The sequence below is a fragment of the Capricornis sumatraensis genome, chromosome 6 (assembly GCF_032405125.1).
Source record: "Capricornis sumatraensis isolate serow.1 chromosome 6, serow.2, whole genome shotgun sequence".
NCBI classification, from domain to species: Eukaryota; Metazoa; Chordata; class Mammalia; order Artiodactyla; family Bovidae; genus Capricornis; species Capricornis sumatraensis.
Window position 1 is genome coordinate 61,729,859 of NC_091074.1, and position 12,783 is coordinate 61,742,641.

The 12,783-nt window shown below is 40.8% G+C and overlaps 1 protein-coding gene across 1 annotated transcript in view; it reads right to left on the bottom strand.

The window, feature by feature from the left end:
- Nucleotides 1–1,321: 1,321 nt before the first annotated feature.
- The window catches only part of GNAQ (G protein subunit alpha q), a 316,302-nt gene continuing 304,840 nt past the window's right edge, over nt 1,322–12,783 (bottom strand). Inside the window, exons 6-7 of the mRNA XM_068973670.1 lie at nt 10,101–10,254; nt 1,322–1,512 (exon numbers count right to left, since the gene is read on the bottom strand). Of these exons, the coding sequence (XP_068829771.1) occupies nt 1,322–1,512; nt 10,101–10,254 (345 nt within the window). The remainder of the gene's footprint in view (nt 1,513–10,100; nt 10,255–12,783) is intronic.

Consider the following 12,783-nt stretch of genomic DNA (forward strand, 5'->3'; position numbering starts at 1 on the left):
AACTGGCTTCAAATGAAAAGATCAAAGCAGATTTCATGGGGTATCACACAAGACAGCTTTTCCACATTGCTGATTCAGACGCTCAACATGGAATGTGGACACTAAACAGTGTGATTTAAAGGCAAAGAAAGGATGGACTGTAAGAATCAAGTTCACAGCGACCAACAGTTTGGCAACTGGTGCTTCAGGTTCGTGCTCAGCCAAACATTTTAGGCTTCACAGTCTTACTCTCTTACATTTTAAGATACTGGCTTTCATCTTTTAAGCTTTCATTAGTTTTTTTTTTTAAAAGCCAGCTTTGGCAACATATATCCATAGTTAAAAGTCATTTTAAAATTGTGGCCCAAACACTAAGGGGGCAAAAAAAAAGAGGGAGAAGAAATTTAAGGAAAAAAAAATTAAGAGCAACCTATGAGAAGGATCTGGGCAGCAGCCATTGGGATAATGTAGTGTCTGTTGGCATATTTTTTTGGCATCTGCAATTTGAAGAAAAGAGGGTGGAGAAAAAAATGGCAAGAAACAGGAAGAACAATGGCACATGATATTTCAAAAGGAAGAACTCCTTCTGTGTCTTGGCCCTTGCTTTACTGACTTCTGTATGGTCTGCTGAGCAACCAGTTATGGCTGAAGGTAAACTTCAAAAAAAAGACCAAAACACAAGACACTTAACTGTTAAATGGGCATCCACTGTCCCAGCCCAAAGTGAGGCAAGACAATATATTTATATAAAAAGACCTCTATATGTGTATCCAGAGCAATACATGTAAAACCACAGTATTAATACTTATAATCCTTCAGCAAAAACCACAAACTGTTAAATTAAGCTGATGTCGATGGCTTAAATTGAATGACATTGTCCTGACTCTATCATTTGAGAGAAAAACTTGACCAAGAATGGAACTAGGATAAAGGCCATTGTAATGTGGGAAAAATCAAGAGGAAGGGATGGGTTGGGAAAAGGAAAATCAACTTCATTTTGCTTAATAGAAAAGAATGAGAGAGAGAGAGAGAGAGAGAGGAAGAAACAGCTCTTATTTTTGTGAGTGCATGACTGAGAATTTAAAATACATTGAGTCACAAGATTTTGCCTAAAAAAAAGAGAGGAAATGTGCTGGGACTGTACTTCAGCATCCTGTTTTTCCTCTGAATAGTTTAAATAAAATCATAATATTTACTACAAACTCTGTGGACACGCTCACACAGAGTCCAGGACGGCAATAAATTAGTATTATGCAAATTGTTTTCCACAGAAATACAGTCCCTCTTGTTTAGCTTCACTAGCCCACCAGGGAAGGGAAGGGCGGTGTCGAGGAGGCACAAATTAGACCAGATTGTACTCCTTCAGGTTCAACTGGAGGATGGTGTCCTTGACAGCAGCAAACACAAAGCGGATGTTCTCGGTGTCTGTGGCGCATGTGAAGTGCGAGTAGATGATTTTGTCACTGTCTGGGTTCAGGTCCACGAACATCTTCAGGATGAATTCTCGAGCTGCCTGGGCATCTCGCTGGGGTCCTGGTGGCCAAGAGAGAAGAGGGACATTTGTCAGCTGGCTGATCTGTTAATGCATTTGCTCCATGTTTACTAATGCTCATGAAGACCTCTTCACTGCAGATCTGATCTGTTATAAGGGTCCTCCCAACACGACTATGTGTCATGGCTCCTCTTTCTCACTTTAGCTGCACATCCATCCATGTCCATCCATCCACAGAATGTGATCTTGTGAGAACAGGCAGGTAAGTAGTGTGAAGGCCAGGCTAAGTTTAGCTCTGATTCTTTGGGACACAAGGAGCTACTACAGAATCTTCAGGTAGGGATGTGATTAGCTTACTTCTGGTTGGATTTAGTTAACTGTGCTGGTTTCAGCTGCATAACAAGCGTGCATATCATATAACTGCCTCAAGCTCTCTCGTCAACTTGCCCCTGTGTGCTCCCCACCCAACCTGCTCCCACTTCTTTATCAATCCTTTTACAGTCTCCAGACTGAAATCTCTCTAAGAATAGAAAACCTGTTTCTTAACCTCTGGTCTGTCTACAACTGTCCTCTGCAGGCTCATTTCTGGTGTTTCGGGAAAAAAAAAAAAAACAACCCACATCTACGTAGAATTTAATTCACTACATGTGATGATTTAAAAAAGCCAGTTTATGTTTTCTTACATTTATCCAGGGTCTCTCATGTGCCAAGCACTGTTTTAGATGTTTTTAAAAAGGATGTGAGTCTGAGTGAACTCCAGGAGATGGTGATGGACAGGGAGGCCTGGCGTGCTGCGATTCATGGGGTCGCAAAGAGTCGGACACGACTGAGCGACTGAACTGAACTGACTGATGATACATTTATCAGGATATATTAAGAACTTATTTCATAATTTTGCAATAGATTCTTAGATATGACACCAAAATCAAAGGCAACAGAAAAGAAAACAGATCAATTGGACTTAATCAAAATTTAGAACTTTTGCACATCAAAGGACATTATTAAGAAAGTAAAAAGACAACCTATACACTTGACTGTACAGCAGTAATTAACACATTGTAATTCAACTATACTTCAATAAAAATAAATCTAAAAAAGAATGACAAAAAAAGACAACCTACAGACTGGGACAAAACATTCGCAAATCATACATCTGATAATGGATAAATATTCAGAATATACCAAGAATTCCTCTACAACTCAGCAATAAAAAGACAACCTGATAAAAGATGGGCAAGGGATTTCAATAAACATTTCTCCCAAGAAGATATACAAATGGCCAATAAGCACGTAAAAAGATAAACATTATTAACTATTCGAGAATGCAAATCAAAACCACGATATGACACTGCTTCACATCTACCTGGGCTTCCCTGGTGGCTCAGAGGTTAAAGCATTTGCCTGCAATGAGGGAGACCCAGGTTTGATTCCCGGGTTGGGAAGATTTCCTGGAGAAGGAAATGGCAACCCACTCCAGTACTCTTGCCTGGAGAATCCCATGGATGGAGAAGCCTGGTAGGCTATAGTCCATGGGGTCGCAAAGAGCGACTTCACTCACTCATTGACTCACATCTACCTGAGCGGCTATAATCAAATCAAGTGGAAGATAACAAGCAAGCATGTGGAGGAATCCGAACCCTTGTGCATTGTTGCTACAAATGGAAAACAAACAGTGTGATGACTCCTCAAAAAGCTAAACACAGCATTACCATATAAACAGCAACCTTATTCCTAGGTATCTACCCCAAAGAAGGAAACAACCCAAGGGTCCATCAACAGAGGAATGGAAAAGCAAAGGGTAGTATATACAGACAATGGAATATTATTCAGCCATAAAAGTAAGTTCCGACAGATGCCACAACATACATGAATCTTGAAAACTTATCAGATAAAATAAGTCAGACACAAAACAACATATTCTGCAGGATTCCATTAGGTGAAGTATTGAGAAAAGGCACATTTATAGAGATAGAAAGTAGATTAGAGTTTAACAGGGGTTAGGAGGAAGGGAAAATGCGGAGATATTGTTTAATGATTATAGAATTTCGGGGGGCCATGATACAGTTTTGGAAATAGAGATGGCTGCTCTGCACTGTGTGGAGAAGGCGATGGCACCCCACTCCAGTACTCTTGCCTGGAAAATCCCATGGACGGAGGAGCCTGGTGGGCTGCAGTCCATAGGGTCACTAAGAGTCAGACACGACTGAGTGACTTCACTTTCACTTTTCACTTTCATGCATTGGAGAAGGAAATGGCAACCCACTCCACTGTTCTTGCCTGGAGGACCCCAAGGACAGGCGAGCCTGGTGGGCTGCCATCTATGGGGTCACACAGAGTCGGACACGACTGAAGCCACTTAGCAACAGCAGCTCTGCACTGTGAATGTAATTATCGTATCACTGAACTGCATGCTTCAAAATGGTTAAATGACAAAATTTCACATTACATATATTTTACCATAATTTATAAAACTAATGATACATACAAAAAAGAATTGAATTGAATGATATGCTTTAAATGAATGAATTACATAATGTGAATCATATCTCAGCAGAGCTGTTTTAAAAACATAATAGACCCTGATAAATATGTTAATTTAAAACTCGTTGTAAATTAAAAGCAATACCAAAACATTACCACCTATCAAGGACTGAGCACTTTCTTTCTTTATTCTTTATATAATTTATTTCAATTTCTGTCTGTTCTAGAATGAGCATCTTTCTTATATGTATCTTTGTGGCACTATGCATCTGAATTTCTCCCATTTTCCAGTTAGCGTTATACCATGAAAGAGGGATGAGCACTATAAGCTCTATTCCTCCTCTCTCAGCAAACCCTCTTGGGATCCACAGCTTAGATTTTTTTTTTTTTTAATCAATATTGTAATTTATTGGTTGGGATAAAGAAATCTTTGACAATACTACTGAGGGCTTACAGATTCTAACAAAATACATGTAAGTTTCAGAAAGCCAACTTGAAAACTTTTCAAACCAATCTTATAAGCAAACAAGCTTATATCCAACACTGCCAGACACTGGGAGGAAGAGCCATGAAAGCAGATTATTCTCAGTTGTACAGCTTACAAAAGGAATGTGAATTCCTGACGTACCCCAGATTGAAATTGTCAATGATTAAGATGACTGGCAGTCTATCTGTCAGATCTGGTCCCGTAAATCTATTTCTCAATTCCACTGTATAATCATAAGGGATTTGATTTAGGTCATATCTGAATGGTCTAGTGGTTTTCCTTACTTTCTTCAACATAAGTCTGAATTTGGCAATAAGGAGCTCATGATCTGATGAACTATGGACTGAGGTTTGTGACATTGTACAGGAGACAGGGATCAAGACCATCCCCATGGAAAAGAAATGCAAAAAAGCAAAATGGCTGTCTGAGGAGCCCTTACAAATAGCTGGGAAAAGAAGAGAAGTGAAAAGCAAAGGAGAAAAGGAAAGATATAAGCATCTGAATGCAGAGTTCCAAAGAATAGCAAGAAGAGATAAGAAAGCCTTCCTCAGTGATCAATGCAAAGAAATAGAGGGAAACAACAGAATGGGGAAGATTAGAGATCTCTTCAAGAAAATTAGAGATACCAAGGGAACATTTCTTGCAAAGATGGGCTCAATAAAGGACAGAAAAGGTATGGACCTAACAGAAGCAGAAGATATTAAGAAGAGGTGCTAAGAATACACAGAAGAACTGTACAAAAAAGATCTTCACGACCCAGATAATGATAGTGTGATCACTCACCTAGAGCCAGACATCCTGGAATGTGAAGTCAAGTGGGCCTTAGAAACCATCACTACGAAGAAAGCTAGTGGAGGTGATGGAATTCCAGTTGAGCTATTTCAAATCCCAAAAGATGATGCTGTGAAAGTGCTGCACTCAGTATGCCAGCAAATTTGGAAAACTCAGCAGAGGCCACAGGACTGGAAAAGATCAGTTTTCATTCCAATCCCAAACAAAGGCAATGCCAAAGAACGCTCAAACTACTGCACAATTGCACTCATCTCACACACTAGTAAAATAATGCTCAAAATTCTGCAAGCCAGGCTTCAGCAATACGTGAACTGTGAACTTCCAGATGTTCAAGCCGGTTTTAGAAAAGGCAGAGGAACCAGAGATCAAATTGCCAACATCTGTTGGGTCATTGAAAAATTCAAGAAAGTTCCAGAAAAACATCTATTTCTGCTTTACTGACTATGCCAAAGCCTTTGACTGTGTGGATCACAATCAACTGTGGAAAATTCTGAAAGAGATGGGAATACCAGACCACCTGACCTGCCTCTTGAGAAACCTGTATGCAGGTCAGGAAGCAACAGCTAGAACTAGACATGGAACAACAGACTGGTTCCAAAGAGGAAAAGGAGTACGTCAAGGCTGTATATTGTCACCCTGCTTATTTAACTTATATGCAGAGTACATCATGAGAAATGCCAGACTGGATGAAGCACAAGCTGGAATCAAGATTGCAGGAAGAAATATCAATAACCTCAGATATGCAGGTGACACCAACCTTATGGCAGAAAGTGAAGAGGAACTAAAGAGCCTCTTGATGAAAGTGAAAGAGGAGAGTGAAAAAGTTGGCTTAAAGCTCATCATTCAGAAAACTAAGATCATAGCATCCGGTCCTATCACTTCATGGGAAATAGATGGGGAATCAGTGGAAACAGTGTCAGACTTTATTTTTTTGGGCTCCAAAATCACTGCAGATGGTGACTGCAGCCATGAAATTAAAAGACGCTTACTCCTTGGAAGGAAAGTTATGACCAACCGAGATAGCATATTCAAAAGCAGAGACATTACTTTGCCAACAAATTTCCGTCTAGTCAAGGCTATGGTTTTTCCAGTGGTCATGTATGGATGTGAGAGTTGAACTGTGAAGAAAGCTGAGCACTGAAGAATTGATGCTTTTGAACTGTGGTGTTAGAGAAGACTCCTGAGAGTCCCTTGGACTGCAAGGAGATCCAACCAGTCCATTCTGAAGGAGATCAACCCTTGGTGTTCTTTGGAGGGAATGATGCTGAAGCTGAAGCTCCAGTACTTTGGCCACCTCATGCAAAGAGCTGACTCACTGGAAAAGATTCTGATGCTGGGAGGAATTGGGGGCAGGAGGAGAAGGGGACGACAGAGGATGAGATGGCTGGAGGGCATCACTGACTCTATGGACGCGAGTCTGAGTGAACTCCGGGAGATGGTGATGGACAGGGAGGCCTGGTGTGCTGCGATTCATGGGGTTGCAAAGAGTCAGACACGACTGAGCGACTGAACTGAACTGAAGAAGACTGGCACCATAATGAATTAAAGAGTGCCCCAATTAAAAACATGATATATATATATATATATATATATAAAATTATTTAGTGTCCTAGCTTATTTAATGTACTATCGTTAACTTAATTCCATTGTTGTTATTGTTCAGTTGCTCAGTCATGTCCAATCTTTGCAACCCCGTGGACTGCAGCATACCAGGCTTCCCTATCTTTCACAATCTCCCGGAGATGGACTAATAGATTGTTAGAACTGATGCAGTCTTCTATTTTCATAAAAGAACATTATCTCTCTCGTTTGTGAATGAAATTTTACTTGTTGTTTTTGGGAAACAAAAGTCTACTCTTTTGACTCTTTTATTCTTTTTTATCTCTAAAGTATATCACAATATAACTCAAGTTCACTGAAGAGCACTTGGAGTCTGTTATGCTTTTAAGCATAATTTGTTATCTGAATAAACATAAACTACAAAGAAATCATTACGGCCATCACAGCAGGAACAAAAATCCCATAGTCTCTATGAACAGTTTTGCAATTCAAGTCCATGTGGAAATGGTAATTTTCCTTCCTGAAGAGAAATAAAGAAATGACATTCATTATGATTAAGACCTTGTAAGTAAAGCAATGTGGAAGTGTGAAATTTATAATACTATAAACATGTGTATTATAAACATGTCACTGCAGAGTGGGCCTAGAATTTTTTTCTCTCAGGTCATCTTACAAGGGCCTGAAGTCTCCTGGAATGACAGTTGCATCTGCTTTAGGAATAACTATCAGCGTCTTTTATTCTTTTTCCACAGACAAGTTTCCTATATGCGTGATGTGTGTTATCAGGGGAGATGGACAGTAAAAAAAAAAAAATCTTCAGATTTAACAACACTCACAGTGGGCTCATGTTGGAAGGAAGACGCTCTTACTTATAGTGATGGGGAACCTGGGGAACTCACTGGACAAAGGAGATATGTTAAAAGAAGAGGAAGAAGCCACGGAGAGAAGGAAGAACAGGACTCGAACACTTACTGCAGGTCTTTATTGCAGGAAAACCAACCCTGGTGTGGTGTTCTGTGTGTGCTGTGTGTGTGCCTTGAGCCTTGGTGGGTCTGCTCTGTGCTCTGTCCTCCCGTAAGTATGCACATAATGAAAACATGCTGCCTACAGGCTTGTGCTATATCAGGGGGTGGTGGTCATTTCTCGTTCGTGGATTTTCACCAAATTCTGAGAAAAACTAAAACAAGTCTCCCTTTCCAGGCACATGAGGCAAGCATGTGTGTTGGGTGGTAAGCCGGAATCTTCGTGCCCATCTTATTTTGGCCGGTCTCGTGTTTAAGGAGTCAGCCTGTTGCTGTGGGAGAGAACTAGTGCTAGGTTGCCTCCTTCCATGGTTTGCTCAGGAGCACTGAGGACTACAGCCTCAGGCATCTGTGACTTGGTGGCAGGCTAGTGGCCAAGTAAAAGGAGGAAAAGAGAATAAGCTAGGCAAGTATTTGTTTTTAAAGGAACCTCAAAGCACAAAGGAAAAGCTACTTGGACAGAGGATGGGAACACACTGCTGACAAGACCAGTATGATAACATCCCTACACGTTAGAATCCTATGTGCATCTGAGAAGGAACTTCATTTCATTAACATGTAACGTTTCCCTTCCAAGAACAGCATTGCACCAAACACACGTGTGATGAAAGATGAGTGAAACTCCATCCTCGATGTGTTGGCATCTTTGGGGAAAGCTATGAGGCCAAACTGAGTATTAGTTTTGAAGTAATTACCTTTCTTAAGGGGTTTGTAGAAGTACAAAAATGCTGCTGAGTTGACATACACACCAGATAGCTTATGCTGATAAAGTATTTTTTAAAAACAGCCCGTTCTCTTGTTGAACCTCTAGAATAGGTACTTTTGGATTTGTGTTCTTCTCTCTGCCAGGCACCAAGCTACGTGACTTGCATGTGTGATTCCATTCAATTCTTTTTTACACAGGAGGAAACTGAGTACTTAAACGTGACTGAGGCCCCACTGCGGGTAAGTGGCAGAGCTGGTGCAGTACTGTGCAACATTCAAAGTTTGTCCTCTTACCTACTATTCACTTAGATCTGGGTTTGGCAAGCTTTCTCTGTTTAAGGACCACAGAGTAAATATTTTGAGGTTCTGGGCCACTTGAGCTCTATCACAACCACTTAGTTCTGCTGCTGTAGCACAAAAGCAGCCAGACAGCATATACATGAGTGGGTGTGGCTGTTTCAGTAAAATTTTACTTATAAAAAGAGGCAACAGGCCATAGTTGTTTAGTCATTCAGTCAGGTCTGACTCTTTTGCAACCCCACCAGGCTCCTCTGTCCATGGGATTTCCCAGGCAAGAATCCTGGAGTGGGTTGCCATTTCCTTCTCCAGGGGATCTTCCTGACCCAGGGATCAAAACTGAGTCTCCTGCTTGGCAGGTGGATTCTTTACCACTGAGCCACCCAGGAAGCCCACAGTTAGCCACTCCTAATCTAGACTCCAGCGTGTATGCGGAGCTGAGTGTGGATTCTGCAGGTAAGTTCTTACAGGGCAGGGGTTGTGACTCTTTCACCTGTGTCAGAGTGGCTGGTATGGATGCATTTTGTTACCAATCTGTCAGCAAGTAATATTTCTCAGAAGGGGTTGGGTGTTGTGCTCAGTCATCCAGGATTTCAGTCTAGTTGAGGAGGCAAGATTTGTTATAAGAAGGAAGTAACTAATGCAAAGTACATAGACAGGAGTCCCTAAGTGGGTGCTACAGGCAGAGCTTAAAAGATGGGTGCCTTCTCTCAGGATGATGGGGCTTCATGGGGCCATGAAGCCCTCCAAAGAAAATATCTGTGTCAGGCATCATGCAGAAATGTCGCACTTATGTTATCTATTACAGTCAACAAAACAAAAGTTTGGACCTAAAGCCCCAAGCAATTAAGTCACTCGATCAAGGTTTACAAATAGGAAGTATCAGAACTGGGATTTGAAGCTGATAGATCAACTTCAGACCATGGGCTCTTGACCACAAAATTCTGTTTTCTCTCCAGAGAGGAGAGGCAGACTGTTACCAAATGAAAGGGAACTCAAGAGGGAACTATAATGGTTGATACATAGTCAAAACTAGGGGGATGGTTCCCTCCTCTGATACAAAAGAAAGCTCCTTATATATTTTGAAGTAAGTGTAACTTTCATCACTGTTGGTAAGTGAAACATTTCAGGTCATTAAAACACAGGACAAACAATGATTCATACTCCATTAACACACGGGCTTCTGAGGCACTGATGGAGTATGGGAGTGTGTCAGCTCTGGCCCTGGTCTCAGGAGGAGGGATATTTCCCTGGCTAAGGCGCTAGCTGAAGAGTGCAGACTTACCATCGTATTCCGGGAAATAGTCAACTAGGTGGGAATACATAATTTTCTCCTCTAGAAGATCTTTCTTGTTTAAGAACAGAATAACTGAGGAGTTCTGGAACCAGGGATACGTGATAATTGTTCTAAAGAGTGCTTTGCTTTCCTCCATTCGGTTCTGAAAAAAAAAAAATCATCAGAAAAACAAGGCGTGAATCACATGATCACTCACCCTGGGAACTGTTTGCTTTAGAAGTCCAACCCATCTTTGGAATGCATTCAATTTCTGTGGCCTTGGGCTGAGCTTCCATGGCACCAGGATTTACATGCAAAAGGCTCAGCAGCTCTTTTCATTAGGCAAACTCTCAGGCTGATGAGCAGAAGAGAATAATTATAATAAATACCCACTGATATAACTTTTAAGGTAGAAAAAGAATCATCAAAGCCTAGAGAATCAAGTTGTACCTAGCACACTGTCACAAATGCCCACCAAGAATTATTCATTCATGGCCAAATACTTAAGATCTGTATCAAAAACTAAGTACTAGGCTTCATTTTACATTTCTTAATCTATATGTACTAGGGAAGTCACAATTAGTTCTATTACTTCACAGTCAAAACAAAGTTACTTTATTCTTTGCCCAAAGTGCATCAATATTTTTTAGAAGTGTTACTTTTTACTATATAAATATATATGTGTGTGTGTGTGTGTGTGTATATATATATATATACATTCCCTGATTAGAAAAACACATGGAAAAATATTTTTAGATCACACATTTCCTATTTATCAGAACACACTGTCTCCCTAAGTTTCACTGTAATTTTCATATAGAACTGTGGACCTATACATAGTAATTAGTTGGAGATACAAATGTAATATCGCTCACCACCTTCAGTGTTTTCAACTGAAGCTATCTATCAAGTCAGCCTAGGTAATAGAAAACCTCAATGAATTCTTAAGGAATTAGTCAGCCTGCTCTTACAAATGAAGATGTTTCAAGGGTACTTCTGACTTGGGTGATTACTCACCAGCCAAAAGCTAGACAGCCTCCTTGCTTAGCCCACATCTATTCACCAGCTCTTCCTTCTACAGACACACTTGCTTCTAAATCATTCCCGCCCTTGATCACAGACCAAGGCGGCATATTTGGAGAATCCTCCGTGGGCCTGCATTTTCTCAGACAACAGAGAACACTCTCCATCCCCCTGTCTTGGATCTATGTGTTATGACCAAGTCTGGGGCAATGGAAAAGTCTGCTGAGGATTGAGCCCACGTCTACTGCTAACAGGTGGCTTAATGGCTTAAGCCAGGGGATCCTATTCAAAAAGTGGATTTGATCCCTGGGTCAGGAAGATCCCTTGGAGAAGGAAATGGCAACCCATGGCAGGCTACTGTCCATAGGGTCACAAGGAGTCAGACATGACTTGGCAACTAAACAAATAATCCTATTTTCCTTGTACCTGGGGTGATTCAGGGCTGGGCTCTGAATCCAGGTTCCTGTCACTTGGACTACTGCTTTTCTTGTATTTTGGTTACCATTGTAGCCAAGCTGCTCAACCAGTCCAGTTAAACTCTAGGATTTTTGCCAAGAGCTTTGGAACAGAGAACCAGCTTTCATGAAGAAAGTGGAAGAAGCATCGTGTAGCCTTGAGCTTCCAGCAACCATTTTGAAACAGGAAGAAAAAGAAACTAGGTTTTAACTTCTTGGTCAAACCATGCCAAAACCTGGTGATGCTTCTGCATTTTTTAGTAACATCAACCAATTAAGCACTCTTTAGTTTTTAAGCTAGTTAGAACTGTATTTTTTTCTGGATCTTATTATATATAAAATACTCCTCAGAGAAAAACAATATATTATTTATATGCAGAATCTCCCCAAAAATGATGCAAATGAACTTATTTACAAAACAGAAACAGACTCACAGACTTTGAAAAAGAATGCTATTTGTAACTGAATCACTTTGCTGTACACCTGAAACTAACACAATATTGTTAACTCTGCTGCTGCTGCTGCTAAGTCACTTTAGTCTATCTGACTCTGTGCGACCCCATAGACAGCAGCCCACCAGGCTTCCCCCGTTCAATATTAAAAAAAAAAATTTAATGCTTCTTTTTGATATAGCTGGATCCACTTCATTCTCAAATTTCTAAAAGGAAGTGAATGAAAGACGTTTGAAGGATGACCTTGAAGACTAACGGTTCAAGCTGTTTACACATTCTGCTCAGCTTTTACCTTCCTGATGCAGAATGTGTCCTGAGTTTCACAGTTCATTATAGAGGCCAACTATACTCTTCTGCATTACCCTATGACTGCTGTTCCAGAAAAAGTTCTGGGAAGTTGAGCTCACCAAGCAATTTCCTATATCCTGAATATGTCTTGCTCTATTCTTCTATAAAGTGTTCCAATTCAAATCAAGCTGAAAAGGTCTACTGTTCAAAAGGAGACCTTTACCAAACCTGATAAAGTCCATCACCACCAATCGAAATTGGGCAGAATGCTGTGGGCTCCTGGTCATGGAAGCCTTCCTCTGTCCCCCATTTCTTGTTTGTAGGAAACAGGCTTCAGCCTCCATGACCTTCCCTGAGTTTCAAAGGGCAAACAGCTGCTAATCAGGGAAGTGAGGTATGCAGCCTCGGAACAGGGTCCTGGTTCCACTTCAAGGGATACACATAACAATACCTTTGAGCTTGTCTGCAGAACTA